This window comes from Hypanus sabinus, chromosome 13 (genome assembly GCF_030144855.1).
Source record: "Hypanus sabinus isolate sHypSab1 chromosome 13, sHypSab1.hap1, whole genome shotgun sequence".
NCBI lineage: Eukaryota > Metazoa > Chordata > Chondrichthyes > Myliobatiformes > Dasyatidae > Hypanus > Hypanus sabinus.
The window spans coordinates 93,005,394-93,022,936 of NC_082718.1; the positions used below are offsets into that span (position 1 = coordinate 93,005,394).

A 17,543-nucleotide genomic window follows, 5' to 3' on the forward strand; every position below is an offset into this window, starting at 1 on the left:
TGGTGTCAAATGTGAATTTATAAAATGTATAGATCATAAATAATGCATCAGTCCCTTAGTACAGGAGTGGATTGCCTGCTTAAATTTGGAGTTAATATTCCCTTTAATTTGCAGTGACCAGTGTGCGCTAAAATCTCGTGTTGTGCAATTTTTTGCCCAGTTGCAACAACGTTTTATTTATAGAGGTATTCATTTTAACAGGTGGCAGAACACTGTCAATAAGAACTTTGATCTCCTTTGGGTTTGGCCGTTTTTGCTCTCGTTCACCTGCTAAAAGGAAATGTGATTGTGTACGATCGTGATCTCTACTCACCATGCCAACGAGGTAGAGGGTGACAACCTTTTGTGCACGATTTAAATTCTGTGTGTTAGTAGCAAAAGATGTGTGTGCACACACCTTAGAGAGAACATTGTGTAGAATGAGTTTGAACTTTCTTCTCATTTGAGTGTTACCATCTGAGGTGAATTAATCCTTTGGCCTTGTCATTGTGTATGAGTTTGCATTATTTTATTCCTTGATATTATGGTTTTATAATAAAAGTGAAGCTCCATGGATATTTTGACTTTTAAATTCTACACCTCAACTTACATAAGCGTTAAGAGCTCTTGTTTCCTGAGATAGAAGGTTATAATACAAACTCTACTCTGTTTCTGATCATAAAATATCAGCTGAATCTCTGTACAAAGACTTGCATTTATATAGTGCTCTTCAAGACATCAAGTGGCTATCCAGAAAATGAAGTGCTTTTGAAGCCAGTCGCTGTGCACACAGATGGTAATAAAATGAATGACCCGGTGATCTGTCTAGTGATGTTGGTTGTAAGCATTGGTTAAGGTAAAGGTTACGCCTCTGCTTTTGTTTATTTATTGATATACAGTGCGGAATGGGCCCTTTCCTCACTTTGAGCCACGCTGCCCAGTAACCTCTAATTTAACTAGCCTAATCATGGGACAATTTACAATTTACAATGACCAATTAACTACCAACCGGTATGTCTTTGGACTGTGGGGAGGAAACCCATGCAGTCACGGGGAGGACGTACAAACTCCTTACAGGCAACGGTGGGAATTGAACCCGCCTCGCCATGGTATTCCATCTAATACCAAGTTAACACACACACCCAGCTGGTTATCCTTTGCAGTTTCTGTCAGTTGCAACAGGATCCCACCGAGTCCCATTTTCCCATCACCATCCCCTTCCCAATTTTACTTCCTGCTGGGACCATTTTCTTTGTGACTTCCTGGCCCGTTAATCCCTTCCCACCCAATCTCCCTGTGCCCTCGCACTTTCCTCTGTTACACTCGTCCCTTACCTCTCACCATCCAGGGACCCAAACAACCTTTCCAGGTGAGGCAGACTTTCAAACCTCACCTCCAATCTTATTTATTGAATTTTAACGTAGTATATGTTTTTGATAACAGATTTACTTTTACCTTTGAAAGTTCTTTTGATGTTGAACTTAGTTGAACTTGATAGATATCATGACACCATTTAAAGAAGTTGGGAGTTTTGCCAGTGTCCGGCCTACAAATATTCCTAACCAAAGCTGCCACAAATAAGTGAATCAGTTGTTCATCTTATTTGCTCTGTGTGTATAGGCTGCAGTAGTTGTCTACAGACCTTCAGAGATAATGTTTTAAAGAAGACATTTGTTAGCTTCATTGTGGGACATTTTGAGACTCCTTGAGAACAAATGAGAGACCATCTGTCTATTCACCACTCATTACTGCATGCTATCCCATTATGTTGATTACTAATATTATATGTTGCCTTGGAGCATGTAGATATTGTCCTACTTTCAGTAGCAAATAAGTTATACAATTAAGAATGTTCCCATTTCCCATTGCATCATGACTTTTTGGAAAGAGCGAGAAACCAAAAAAGTATAATATTTTAAAATTATTAGATAACTTTTAAAGCCTTTGAGACTTTTCAATGACTTAATACAAATGTAATAGTAACATCCAAGTTGAAGAGCTGTACGAAAGACAAAAAGACAGAATTTAGTAAGCTTTATTAGGCCCTATTAAGGCCTAATGTTGATTGCTTGAGATTGGATTTTAAATATTTTAATTTTCTTCTTGTTCAACCATTATAACAACCGCTTGATTTTTTTTGAAGTTTGAAATCCCTATTTGGCCTGACTTCTCTTTATCTTGTCTTCTTTATCTGTGGGTAAAGAAACACTTACTCCAATTCCGGTCTCGCACTCTGGTGACCATACTTTTAATTGCCAAGGCTGTAGATTGTGAAATTCCTCCTTCACTCCCTTTGATTTCTTACTCTCCTTTCAATAATCTGCTCAGAACCCCTTCCCTTTGACCAAACCTTTGATCATTGGCCCATCCATCTTGTTTGGTAGCACTTCTGTGAAGTGCCTTGGGCCGAAGGTAACTTGTTGATCTAGCGACGGAGGTTTGGGGTTGTTCACCCTTTGGCCCTGTTTACACTGCGAATGGGAGTTGTGGCCTTCCCCTGCATGGCTTTATCATACAGCGTTCAGCTGGCTACGCATCTCATTTGCAGAATCAGAATCAGGTTTGTTATCACTGATGTAGACAGCACAGTTTGTTCAATTGTGGCAGCAGTCCAGTGCAATATAAAAGCAAATTACTGTAAGTTACAATAAGAAAAGTATAACAACAAATGCAAAAAAAAAGAGAGGATGAAAAGGTGAGGTAGTTGTTCAGAATTCTGAAGGTGGAGGGGAAGAAGCTGTTGCTGAAACGTTGAGTGTGTATCCTCAGGACACATGTACCTTCTCTGTGATGAGAAGAGGCCATGCCCTGAATGGTGAGGGTCCTTAATGATGGGTGCTGCCTTCCTGAGCCATCACCTTTCGAAGATGTCCTTGATAGTGGCGAGGCTGGTGCTCATAATCAAACTGGCAATCCTCGACAGCAGGGCTTTCTAAGCCAGGGTTCGTGGACTCCTTCCTTAACGGTATTGGTTAATGGCATTGAAAAGGTTGGGAACCTCTGCTCTACGGACACATAGAGATAATTGCTTGAGAGTTTGGTGACATACTAAATCTCCTCAGCCTCTCGGTGAAGTGTAGTCACTGGCACGATTGTATCAATACGTTGGGCCCAGGATAGATCCTCTGAGATGTTGATCGCAGGAACTTGAAACTGCTCCCCCTTTTCACTGCCAACCCCTCGATCAGGACCAGTGTATCTTCTCCCAACTTCTTCCCCTTCCTGAAGTCCACAATCAATTTCTGTGTCTTACTGATGTTGAGTGCTCAACATGCCGATCTATCTCATTCCTGTACGCTTCCTTGTCGTCATCTGAGACTCTGTCAACAACAGTTCTGTAATCAGGAAATTTATAGATGGCATTTGAGTTGCGTCTAGTCACACTGTCATGAGTGTAGAGAGAGAAAATAGTGTATGATCGGGAACGTGAATTCCACAAAAAATGTTTCAATCAGTCTGTAAAGAGAGAACATAGTTAAGCATATGACAATTTTAATATATAATAAAATGATCAGCCTAAGGGGGCAACTTTTCAAAATAAGAATTGCCTTGGTTTTAGCTTTTAACAATATCTCAAACCATATATAACCGTGCAACTGTGACAGCTTGGCAGAGCTTGCCATCTCAGTGAATAGAGAGGCTGGGCACAATCTGAATGACTTATAGAGCTTTGAAAGCAATCCCAGCTGTTGGTAGAAGATGCACAATAGCACATTGTTGGTGTTTGTCTTGGTTACTGTCCCTCACACAATGATTTATAGATGCTCTGCAGCTGGAATGATAAGGTAAAGTTCTGAAGCAAGTAGAAGCCAAAAGCAGATTTCTGAATAAGAGCTGTGGAGGGACACATAAATTACTTTGTGTTAAGTGAAGTCATGTGTGCCCAAAGACGTACCAATTGGTAAGCTAATTAGTCATTGTAGATTGTCCTGTGGTTAGATTAGGGTTCAGTCGGGTTTGTTGGGCAGCACGGCTCGAAAGGCTGGAAAGGGCTACTCTAGGCAGAATCTCAATAAACAAACAAATAAATATATAACATAAAAAAACCACAAAATGCTGGCAGAACTCAGCAGGCCAGACAGCATCTATGGGAAGAGGTAGTGACGACGTTTCGACGTTTCCCATAGATGCTGTCTGGCCTGCTGAATTCTGCCAGCATTTTGTGTTTTTTTTATTTCCAGCATCTGCAGATTCACTTGTGTTGCAAATAAATAGCATGTTCTATTTAAGTGAATGTTATTGTGCAAACTGAGCAAAGGGAAATGTTCGCGTTCAGGGTACTGTGAAAAGCTTGATTTCTGTGCCATCCAGACAGATCGTGCCGTACAGAGTTACTTTTAGGTAAAAAAAAATAGACTGCGGCAAATACAAAGATCGTGTGATGCAGGTAGACCAATGAAGTGAAAGTGTTACAACGTGGTAGATTGGGAGATCAGGAATTCACATTTTAGTACATGAGATAGACCATTCAGGAGTCTGATGGCAGTGGGATAGAAGCTGTCCTTGATGTTTCGCACTCTCCGACGCTTGTATCTTCTGGCAGACAGAAGCAGGGAGGATGACTGTGATTAGATTAGCTTCTTTTCCCCAGCAGCGGGAAGCACAGACGGAATCAATGGACGGGAGGTTAATTGCAATGCAAATGACACACACACAAATTTGAGCTGATGAGGTAATGTGCATAAAATCGTTTATCGCTATCGTCTTTCTTTTGGAGAGAATAATCTTTAATCATTAGAAGGGTTTACAGTCTTATAGTCTGCTACACGCAGAGAGTTTTGGCCAAGTTGGCTTGTCGAAAGGTTGTTAGTTCTGTTTGGTGATCAGGAAGGGACTTGCAGTACATCTGCTGGACACCAATATCTACTTGGATGTCAGTCTACGACATCGGTCTCTGCTTTTAAAAATTGCCTCTATCAGGGTTCAAAGACCATTGTTATCTGCCCTTATTGATGCATTCCTGTTGGGGATCTGTCAACCTTTGTGGACAAACAACAAGTAAGTTATTAACTAAAAGATCAACTCTGTTTTTACTATATCATTCTGTAGAACATACTGTGATATCTGTGCAGTCGGGCTTTGCATATGCCTGAATTAATGCAACACACACAAAGTGTTGGAGGGACTTAAAGCAGGTCAGGCAAAATCTATGGAAATGAATAAACAGTCAACGTCTTTTACAGCTTCAACAAATCGTCGCAATGCACTGCTCTACCGTTCATTACAAAAGTCTTAGCTCGGTTTGGCCTTTCAATGTGCAACACCTCACACTAAATTCCATCCGCCATTTTTCAGTCCATTTTCCCAACTGATTCGGATCACCTTGCAAGCTTTGATAGCTATCCTTGTTGTCCACTATGCCCCAGAGTTTCGGTGTCATCTGCAAATTTGCTGATCTATTTGTTACGAACCGCGTAACTGGGTCACTTACCAGCAAAGATAGAGAGGTCCGTTGAAGTCTGATGATACTATTTTTAACAGTATTTATTAGTAAAAATACACAAATAATATCAATGCAAATATACAGATAATATACGTTGTCAATACTAAATCTAAAAGTGCGGGTATAATAATAATCAATAAGAAATAAGCTCTATTGTTGTCTAGGGGATAATTTATTGTCCGATGGAAATATAAAGTTCATTCAGTTCATGCAGGCTGCAGCCTTTGGGGACCGCTGGGTTGCAATGGTTGGAGAGAGAGAGAGAGATTTGGGAGAAAAACTTGCCGATTTTCCTTTTATGATTTCGATCCATCAGGAGTCTTGTTGTCGTGGCCTTTCACTTGTGGCCTCTCCTTTAGCTAAACCCTTCTTCTGTGGTGAGCTCGCCAACCCAGGCAAGGGAGGACGCACACGAGCCCCCACCGGCTGTCGCTATTAAATGCTGTCACAGGATTTCTAGCGTTTCTCCTGGTGCGCCTAAAGGGGTTGTTCCCCAGACCCCTCTTTTATCCTTACTCACGGGGTCTCAGATGTCAATCAGGTTGGGATGATGCAATCCTTCAACCAGCTCACTCTGGTTGTCCCCTGAGGGGCTTCAATGAATAGTACAGTACTCAATACACAATTCTGTCTCCAAGAGACAATGGCCGTTATCTGTGGTTCCGTTTCGCTGAGGTCAGGACACATTCCAAATCTTGTGTATTCTGGACGTCTCTCTCTCATTTCCTGGGTCCCAGACCCGAATTAATAGCGATCTTTCGATTCTCAAAAAGGACCCTTCCGCCCCTCAGAGTTGCATCACATTTGTAACACATTTTACCCCATTGTCGTCTAAATAATTAACGTAGATGATAAACAGCAATCGACCCTACACCAATCCCTACAGCACGCTACTAGTCACAGGCCTCCTGTCAGAGAGCCAACTGGCTTCTGGCTTCTAGCGTTATCTGGCTTCTCCCACTAAGCCAACGTTGAACCTGATTTAAGCTGGAGGAACTCAGCAGGCCAGGCAGAACCTACGGAAAAGAGTACAGTTGATACTTCAGTCCTGCCGAAGGGTTTTGGCCTGAAACATCGACTCTACTGTTTTCCATGGATGCTGCCTGGCCTGCTGAGTTCCTCCGGCATTTTGTGTGTGTTCCTCAGATTTCCAGCATCTGTGGGTTTTCTCTTGTTTGTGTTAGAATCCAACTTGCTACCTCATCCTGAGTATTAAGCAACTTACCCATCCTGACCGGCCTCCCATGCAGGACTTTGACAAAGGCCTTGCTAAAGTCCATGTAGACATTGTCTATCTGCTTTCTTTCATTTGCCTCCACCACTGCCCCTGTCAGCACATTCCAGGCACCCATGACTCTGTACATAAAAATAAACACGTCCTGCTCATGCCCTCTTACCCTGTATGAGGGTCCAGAGGAGATTCAAGAGAATGATTCTGGATGAGAAGTGTTTGATGGCTCTGGACCTGTACTCACTGGAGTTTGGAAGATTGGGGATTGAAACCTATGGAGTATTGAAAGGTCCAGATAGTGGGTGTGGCGAGGATGTTTCCTATAGTGGGTGAGTCTAGAACCAGAGGGCACAGCCTCAGAGTAGATGGGCTCCCTTTAGAACAGAGAGGAGGAATTTCTTTAGCCAGAGGATGGTGAATCTGTGCAATTCATTGCTCTAGATGGCTGTTGGAGGGAAAAGCATTGTTAGCTAGAGAGTAATGAATCTGTGGAATTCATTTCCACAGGTGGCTGTGGAGGCCAAGTCATTGGGTATATTAAAAGCGGAGACTGAAAGACTCTTGATTAGTAAGGGCATCAAAGGTTATGGGAAGAAGGCAAGGGAAGTTGAATTGGCCATTTTGATGAATGGTGGGGCAGACTCGATGAGCTGAATGGCCTAATCCCATTCTGGTGTCTTATGTTCTTATTGTCCAAGTACTGAACATTTCACCTTGAGGAAAGGACACCAGCTGTCCGCTTTGTGCCTCTCAAACTTTATAAATCTCTATCAGGTTGCCCCCTCCGCCTTCACCACTCCAGTAGAGTATTTGTCTGCCTGGCCCAATTCCTTGATCAGAGTGGTTAGGACAATCGCTTTACAGAGCCAACAAGCTCTGATTGGGGTTCGATTCCCACCGCTGTCTGTAAGGAGCTTGCACGTTCTCTTTGTGACCGCCTGGATTTCCTCCAGGTGCTCTGGCTTCCCCCCACATTCCCAAAATGTACGGTCAGGGTTAGTGAGATATGGGATGCAACACTGGCGCTGAAGGCGCGACGGCACCTGTTTGGTTTGAGGCGAACGACACGTTTCGCTCTGTTTCAATGTACCTGTGACACACAAAGCTAACCTTTCTAATCTTTGCTCTCCGACAGCTCGCTGAAGTCCGCAGCTTTCCTTGTTCTAATTTACTCTGTTGCCGCAGTGGGGATGTGCTGTGGGGGTTAATGTTCAAGAACATCTAGTACAGATGGTCCTTGCTGAAGTGGCGTACTGGACCTCGCTTGCCTGTATTAATACATGTTCCTTACATTTGTGATTTATTGTGAATATAAAAACAAGGATGTGATGCTGAGGCTTTATAAGGCACTGGTGAAGCCTCACTTGGAGTATTGTGAGCAGTTTCTGGCCCCTTCTGGTATGGGTGCACTTTAATGCACTTTATTTGTTATTGATTCATCAGTTGATTTTATCCTTACCTTCAGAAGTTATCGTGTGTTACGTGTGTTTTGTGTTTTGCACCCTGGTTTGAAGAAACTTTCTATATGCATTATATACATTTTATATATATGTATAAAGTTAAATGACAATAAACTTCACGTGACATCTGAGAGGGTTCAGAGGAAGTTCACAAATAATTCCATGATTGAAAGGCTAATCATATGAGAGTTTGATGGCTCTGGGCCTCTTCTCTGTCGAGTTCAGAAGAATAAGGGGGATCTCATTGTATATTGAAAGGCCTTGATAGAGTGGACGTGGAGATGATATTTCCTATAGTTGGGGGAGTCTTTAACCAGAAGACACGGCCTCAGAATAGGGATGAGGAGGAATTTATTAGCCAGAGGTTGGTGAAACTGTGGAATCTGTTGCCATTGGCGACTGTGAAGGCCAGGTCATTGAGTGTACTTAAAGAAGAGGATGCTAGATCCTTGATAAGGCAGGGCATGAACAGTCATGGGGAGCATGGGGTTGAGAGGGATAATAAATCAGCCATGATGGAACGGCAGAGCAGACTTGATGGGCCAAATGGCCTATTTCTTCTCCAATGTCTTATCTTATCAATTAGCCCTGCGCCAGCAACATTGGGAACTATGGTCATAAGCAGCAAGGTGGGACGGGATGCTTTTCAAATTAACCATACTGCTTATTTCATGAATAGCACTAAGTTTGTACACCAACATTTAAAAATTATCATTGAATGGGATCCGTCAATATTGAAGCATGCAGCTGAGCTTGAGGGTTCTTTCTGCTTCCCTTACTTGCATAGCCCATCATGGTTGACAGGAGAAAGGGGCCGGCTTGTCTGGCCTCATGTTTGTTTTGTGGCCTGACGAATCAGTGTGTAAATAGATGGCGTTTTTCCTGCTGAGGGCGAGGGAGGGGATTCGGGACAGAAGTGAATAAGGTTCTTTGTAAAAAGCTCTGCGGCAAGTGGTAGCACCAGTCCAAACTGGACTCAGTTGGCTAGCATTTGTTAGAGCTGTGAACCATTTTTTGAGGAAAGTTGGTAATCAGTGTGTAATGTTGTAACTTGCGAGCGAGTTCAAAGTGTTTTTGTACTGCAAAAATGTAATCTCAGCTATAGTAGCAAAGTTACATACTTAATCTTCAAAATGGAAGGAGAACTCCCCTCCTCCCCTCTGTCCACCTGCATTCCTAAAGTCCAGTGTGATATGCTGCTCTGCTCCCTAACACAGACTTCCCACCTTTTAGCATCCGTGCTGCAATTGTTACCCAGATTTTACTTTATTCAAAACATCAAACTTTGGAAATGCAATGGGTAAAAAAAAATCAAGCTGGTTCTTCTCTTCCTTCATGAACTCTATTCAAGCCTGTTTCGGGCACAAAACCAAAACAAACAGAAGTTTGTGTCATTAATGTAAATATTTGATGCTGTGGTCAGCTGGAGCTCTCTTGTCTGCTGTCTGCAGGCCTGCATTTTCTTCCTCATACCTGACTTCAATGTCCCTTTCAGTGCCACCAATTCTTAAAATAGCCCTTTCTAAATGTGTTCCTGTGCAGTAAATCACGGAAACAGACAAGACAGTGTAATATCCAGACCCTCTGGGGGCTGAGAACTGGACTTTGTGCTTTGAACTCCAGCGTCTCATGCAGCACAGAAGCAGGCCCTTCAACCTACCAAGGTTCCCGTCTAAGCTGGTCCCACGTGGTCTTCTGATGTCTGTACACCCATAGAATAGTACAGCAATGCAGGATAGAATCAGGCCTTTTGGCCCACTAAGTCCATGCTGTCCACGGCTCCTAGACAGCTAGGAACTTCTCCTAGCCCTTCATCTTCTCGTCTGATTACTTTATTGAGTTGTTAACCAGTTCCTGTTTAGCTTTAGCCTCCTGCAGTGTAGTGATGGCTTCCTATTCCTTTCAAGATTGGAGTCAAATATTTTTCTTTAGGTTATTCATGGTAGTTATATTAGGAACTTTCTTCCATGTAGCAGGAGATGCAAAGATCTGTCACAAGTCTGAGAATAATTTGTTCCATGGCAATATTAATAATGTGTAAATTTAGGTTTTTGCCTTTAGATACTTTATTTATTTTAACATGCAGATTAAGAAAATCATGTTTTAAATCCCTAAACAGCACCAAATATTAACCTTTAATAGACAAGGCAAGGCTTTCTTTGGCTATCCAAACCATGGCCAAAAAAGCCCAAACTTTGGGTTCCTGGTTTAAAGGCTTGAGATTCTCTACAGTACAATGGTTTTGAAATCAGACTTGGAAACTCTCAGGTGCATCAATGGTGCCTCACGTTGCCATGATAAGAAGACTGTGTGATGATCAATTATTTCAATATCTATAACTTGGCAATCTCACTGCCTCTCTGCTCGGCCTTGGATAACAGAGATACCTGCATCAGGCGGCTGTCTATTGATTGCAGCTCCGTTCAACACCATCATTTCCTCAGAGCAATAAGCAAACTTTGAAACCTGGGCCTCTGTACCTCCCTCTGGATCCTGGACTTCCTCATTGGGAGACTGTAGTCAGTGTGGATCGGAAATAACATCTCTCCCTTGCTGGCAGTAAACACTGGTACACCTCAAGGATGCATGCTTAGTCCACTGCTTTACTCTCTTTAAACCCTTTACTGTACAGCTCAAATGACAACTATAAAATTGCTGATGACACAATCGTTGTTGGTAAAATCTCAGATGGTGACAAAGAAACGTACAGGAGTGAGTTAGATTAGCTGGTTGAGTGGTGTCACAACAGCAACCTTGCACTCAATGCCAGTAAGGTCAAGAAACTGATTGTGGACTTCAGGAATGGGAAGTTGGGAGAACTCTCACCAGTTCTCATCAGTGTTCCTTCTAACTTGTAATGACCAGTGTGCACAAAGATCTTGTTCTGTGCGATTTTTTGCCCAGTGACAACAATATGTGCATGTTGAATAATTTCTTCAATAAAAACAGTATAAGTAAGTCAGTTCTAAAACCTGCAGACAAGTCATTGCAAACTCCACGTTGTCAACACTGTCTGCATCAGAAACCAGAAAAGGAAATCTGATCTTGTACGATTGTGAAATATGCTTAACCTGCCAGTGAGGTAGAGGGTGACAACCTTTTGTGTGCAGCTTAACTTCCTTTGTGTGCTCGTGGCAAAAGACCTTAGAGGGAACATTGGTCCTCATCGAAGGATCAGCAGTTCTGAGTTCCTGGGCTCAGCATCTCAGAGAACTGATGTTGATGCAATCATGAAGAAAGTGTGCCTGAGGCTTTGCTTCATTAGGAATTTGAGGAGATCTGGTATGTCACCAAAGACTAGCAAATTTCTGCAAATGTACCGTGGAGTGCATTCTATACAGTTGCATCATTTTGAGCGGCTACTGCACAGAATTGGAAAAAAGAAGACTGGAGAGGATTGCAAGCCCGGACAGATCCATCATGGCATCTTCAAAAGGCAATGTTTCAAAAAGGCAGCATCCATCATTAAGGAACCCATCAGCTAGAACATGATCGCTTCTCATTGCTACTATCAGAGAGGAGATACAGGAGCCTGAAGACACACACTCAACATGTTATGAACAGTTTCTACCCCTCTGCCATCAGATTTCTGAATGGACAATGCCTAACCCATGAACACTATCTCACGATTTTACCCTCTGTTTGCCTCTAATTTATTTTTTATATTTCTTGCTTATTGTAATTTATAGTTTTAATATATATTACATAGTCCTTCTGCAAAAAACAACAAACGTTTGTCCTAGACCTGATCCTGATTCTGAACTTTATTCTGGAAAGTAACTGCAGAGTTCCAGGTGATCCAGAACCAGCTGTGGGTTTAGAACTTGCATCTTTGCATTGTAGAAAGCTTTCCTGTCTGTTTCTTTCTGTCAGATTACGATACGTTGCAATACACACTGTACGTATGATTCATGTGGAAGGATATCCTTTGGCATGATCCATGTGAACAGATTGTGCTTCTGAAGATAGAGTAATTTGTCAGCGCTGTTAGGCATCAGAATAACTAATTTCTAAGAATCAGACGTGTTGTTACTGGTTCCGTTTGACTTCCTTGCTCACAACCTCAGAATTTCATTTCAATTGATGTTTTTGAACAAATACGATGCCTTTTCTTCCATGACTCTGTGGAGAGTTGAGCTTCTGAGCCACGAGATCATACTGCACAGAAATGGGCTGTTTGGCTCAACTAGTCTTTGCCAACCAAGATTCCCAGCTAAGCTAGTTGTATTTTCCAGCATGAGTCCCATATCCCCATAAACCTTCCTATCCATACTGTACCAGCCAAGTACCTTTTCAAATGTTGTTAACCTACCTGCCTCAGCCACTTCCTCTGACAACTTGAGGAGTCAATCTGCATGTTTGTAAAAGTTTAAGACCATAAGATGTAGGAGCAGAATGAGGCCATTTGGCCCATGGAGTCTATAATGCCATTTCATCACGGCTGATCTATTTTCCCTGTCAGCCCCAATCTCCTACCTTCTCTCCCTATCCCTTCATGCCTTGACTAATCAAAAATCTATCAGCCTCTGCCTTTAATATATCCAACGACTTGGCCTCCACAGCCGCCTGTGGTAACAAGTTGCACTCCCCGGCTAAAGAAATTCCTCGTCACCTCCATCCTATAAAGAGGCAGTGTCCTCTTTTCCGCAACTCTTCCCCACCCTAGGAAACGTCCTCTCCACATCCAGTCCGTTGGGGCCTTTCAACACCCGATAGGTTTCAATGAGGTCACTCGTCATTCTTCTGCATCCCAGTGAGTACAAGCACAGAGCCATCGATCGCTCTTCATTCGAGCTGTTCAATCCTGGAATCATTTTTGCGAACTTCTTTGAACCCTCTTCAGTGTCAGCACATCGGTTATATATGTTAATTCTATTAAATTTTGCATAATGAAATTTTTTTGTAGTAGCTCACCAAAAGAAACTTTGGGTCAAATTGGCATTGGAATAACTTTTTATAAGAACATAGTTACTAAAAGAAGTTTACGTACTTCTTTAGCATTCATGCAGTTACCATTGATGTACACAATGCGCGGCAGGTTTTGAAAGATACTGTAAGTAATAGGTGGCTGAGCTTTACTGGCCAGTTGATACATGATGGTCCTGGAGATTGTCTCTAAACAGATGGTGCCAATGAGTCTGCAGCCTTCAGTCCTTGCTGTTTCGTTACCTGACGAGTTCAGTTGAATTAGTACAGCTCCCTTCAGTTGTATTCAGAGGGCTAGTCACAGAAATCTTACATTCAACTTGTGCAATGACTCCTTTGAATGAGAGTCTAGCTTCCATATTCTCACGGTACCAGGCTCTAAATCTTTAGCTGTTCAGAACCATTAAATATTGCTCAATGTTTTAATCTTTGAAAATCTTTTAAATGTAACGTGCTCTATATGCATGGACTAAAGCCATAGGATGTCAGAACAAGTGTTCTTGTGCCAGGGTATTAAAATATTAATATTAATGTGGTGCATGAATATTAATCTTTTTAATGGTCTTGCACAAGAAGACCTTGAGATGTCCCAAAATGCCTTGCAATGAATCTAATTACTGTTTTATTACAGGAATTGTTGGAATAGTCATCCTTGTTTAATAAATAACCCAACATAAATTACATTTTCAGGAACCTTCACGGATTTATTCCTTAGCTGTAAAACAAATATGCAGTGTTATATGTAATGTGTAACTGAATTACCTGTGACAAACTTTTAAAAGTATAGTTTTTGGAATGGTTGCAAATGACTGAATAAAACCTAATATAACACCTGTGGCTACAATCGTAGAGTGTGCCTTTTTCAGTATAAGTCAGTACTCTACTTCCCAAATCGTTGCATTGACTGGTATTTGTAGTCAGGTTCCGTGGTTGTAAAGTTACTAGTTTGGGAGTTTTTGAGTATAGCCAGCTAACTACACACAGCCCATCTGTTCCACTGCTAGGGGATATAACCTTAAGTGCTGAAACCAATATCTAGACTCTCATTAGCTGGTCACGTAAGTTGTTCCCAAAAATTGGATGCAAGTTAGAGTTGGAGATCAGATGCGTATCATCACTTACTTTGACCATGTCTTTGTGAGGAACTTTCAGGCTGATTTTCTCCTTTCCAGTTGACTGTGTGATTATTTCATAGGCTGGAATCCTATAATTTCCCCTTGCATCCACAATATATATTGCATCTTGTCTGTGGGCATCCTTTCTATTGTGCCCTTGGATCTGAGCAACGAAGGAGAATTTGTTGGCTCACCTAAAGTGACGATCATTTATTTCCTCTTTTAAAAGTGAAGAGAATCGAGGGGAAGAGGGAACTTTCCTGCAAATAATCTGCTTGAGCTGGTGTGTTCTGTCTCTGAGATCAAGAATGGGGAGTGGCATTGTGCCAAGCCAATGTTTTAGATATCGCAATCGGATGTTTCCTTCGAGATATGGGTTTTACTTATCCCACAAGAGGTGCTGAACAATATATTTGGTGATGTGTGTTGTATATAGTCGGCCTCCTTATCCGCTGGTTCCGTATGTGCGGATTCAACCAACCGCGGATCAGGAAAACCCGGAAGTTCTCTCTCCAGCACTCATTGTTTGAGCATGTACAGACTATTTTTTCTTGTCTTTATTCCCTAAACAATACAGTATAACAACTATTTACATAGCATTTACTTTGTTTCAGATATTATAGTAATCTAGAGATGATTTTAAAGTACAGGCAGTCCCTGGGTTATGAATGAGTTCCGTTCCTGAGTCCGTCTTTAAGTCAGATTTGAAGTTGAACGGGTACATCCGGTATTATTTAGCGTCAGTTAGTCAAACATTTGTCTGAGTATATAGTATCTATTTTAACTTCTATGCATATAAGACACTCAAGAAATGTATGTATTTCAATAATTAAACCACTTCGTTGCTTAGTAATAATTGTAGCTTTCATCAGGGCAGGGCCTTACACATATTCCATTAAAATACTGACTGTAGCCTAACGGTTTCCCAATGACCGATGGTGTTTCACCTCTTTCCGATTGCTTTATTACTTCAACTTTATTTTCAATCATGATCGTGATTATTTTCGTGAACAGAAACACTGTGGAATCAGAACAGCGCTGCTGGGTCCTAATGTCCACCGCACTGAGACAGGTTAAATAAGGTCTGGGGTTCCACTAGGTCCTAATGTCCACCGCACTGAGACAAGTTAAATAAAGGATTTGAGCATCTGCGTTTTTCAGTATCCGTGGGGGGGGGGTCCTGGAACCAATCCCTCGCGGATAAGGAGGGCCGACTGCAATTTTGTTACCTGCTGGTGCTAAGGGTGTACTTTCAGACATAAAGTGCACAGATCAAAGGAGTAGAATATAATAACCTTTGTTATTGTTGGCATTAATTGTAAGTGGTGATAACATTTACTGAACAATTAATTATGCTGTGGAGAGGAAGCTACTAAAGAACCTGCTTCTATCAATTCACAATCAGTAGAAGTATACGGTTCCTCGCTGACCTTTAGTTCCCATGGCATCAAACAGTCTGCCGGCATTTCGCTGATGTCAGTGTTTAGATCCTGCTGACAATTGTTATCTTTTCCTCTCTTTCCTAGGCTGCCAGTATCAGTAAAGCTATAAACAGCCAGGAGGTACCTGTCAAAGAAAAGCATGCACGCAGTATCCTTTCTTTTAAAAGTAAGAGTACAGGTAAAGCAAATGAAACGGAGTACTTTAACTGGACTAGATAAAGTCACACTCTTCGTTTATCCCTGTCAAATGAATAATTCAATGCTCTGGGTATTAAAACTTCTGTTTGATCACCATGAGGTGAAGAGCAAAACTTTCCCATGGAGGGTCTTGGCCCGAAACGTTTCCGTAGATGCAGCCTGGCCTGCAGTGTTCCTGCGTGTGTTGCTTTGGATTTCCTGCATCTGCAAATGTTCTGTTGATGATGATTGGAAAACATTCCTCTGATGTGCACGAACAGAGTTCTCCAGCTCCACAGTGTGCCCTTTCCACTTTCTGCACCGTCCGTTCCTAGCTGACTGGTCAAAAGGGTAAAAGAAAACCTGAGATAGTGGGGTGACACACCTTTTAAAACAGACAATGGGATTTTTAGAACACTGCGCTTGAAGTGAAAAGAAATGTGACATTCATTCCATTATATGTATGAACATTTCTCTTCAATTCAAGCAGGTTAACTCTGTTTCTTCGTGATTTGTTTTTACTCAGCCATCCTTTCTTCATTTGTGGCTACACACTTGTCTGGCTTGTCAATCTGAAAGAGGAACACAAAGGGACAATTACCCAGAGATATGTAGAATAGTAAAACTCTCATTTGCACTAACAAAAATAGAATACATCAATATTTATCATTCACCCAAACTCCGTTCTTGATGAGCTTTTCCATCGTTTTCATTATAATTGATCAGCACAAGATTGTCCTACCCAAATAAAGGACCAATTAAGAAAACTAAACCAAATTCTATTTTTGTTTAATAAATTCAATACAATATTTTTTCAATCTATTTTGTACACGTTTAGAATGAGAACAGACACTTTGTCAATGATGCTTTGCCATTGAATGTGTTATACTTGCTAATATGTAATGTGCTATTAATTTACAAGCCAACTGCTTTAAAGTATTCATTTGCTCATATGGCAATTGAGTTACAGGTAGTTACAAATACAACTTTATGAAATATGTATTTTCTGATGGTTAATTTATTAATGAATTTTGATGATTAGAGGTGGAAATATTTTTTATTCCATTCTGCCATGCCTGTTCAGACAAATGGGTTTTCAATATGATGAGCTGGGTTGGATCCAATTTCAAAGAGCAGATTCTTTTAACATGCAAATTAACATGGTGGTGTTTGCTTAAACTAGAACGGTCCTGAATATGTCTCTTACATGAAGAATTAATTCTACCTTAAGCTGCTGAAAGTAACTGATGAGTAATTGGAATGAAAATGCCATGTTGCCAAAATCCCTGTAAATGAAAACAGGATTTGTGATTGTGCCTGTGATCAGAAACTTGCATTATGGGTGGGCAGAATATTAATTGTAAATGATTGAGCAGGGTCATAGTTAACTCAGCCATTTGTGAACTTCCTTGACTCCTGCTGAATGAATTATATTGGGAACACACCATGAGAAGGGAGCATTTACCTTCTGGTCCTATGCCATTGGTCTTCCATTATCTAGCAGTTCCATCATGAGCTGGAAGTTCTGCCATGTTCTACACAAAGTTTTGAGAGATGGACATCCAAATGTAAGTTTTTTTTTCTCTGCTACTTGAGGAGACTATAATGAAAGAAAGTTTAAATCTATGCGATTAATTTATATTTGTGTATAATGCATTTTGAATGTGACTCTTAAAAATTGCTCCATAGAGTTTAAAGTCTCTGCTGTAATAATTGGAATCATCACCTAGCAGGCTTAGTGGTAATGACCCAATCATCTTTGTAATGTTG

At 41.3% G+C, this 17,543-nt stretch overlaps 1 protein-coding gene across 1 annotated transcript in view; it reads left to right on the forward strand.

Annotated features, from left to right (window-relative positions):
* The window catches only part of LOC132404159 (huntingtin-interacting protein 1-related protein-like), a 133,151-nt gene that overhangs the window by 30,624 nt on the left and 84,984 nt on the right, over positions 1–17,543 (forward strand). Inside the window, exons 2-3 of the mRNA XM_059988228.1 lie at positions 15,681–15,744; positions 17,199–17,341. Of these exons, the coding sequence (XP_059844211.1) occupies positions 15,681–15,744; positions 17,199–17,341 (207 nt within the window). The remainder of the gene's footprint in view (positions 1–15,680; positions 15,745–17,198; positions 17,342–17,543) is intronic.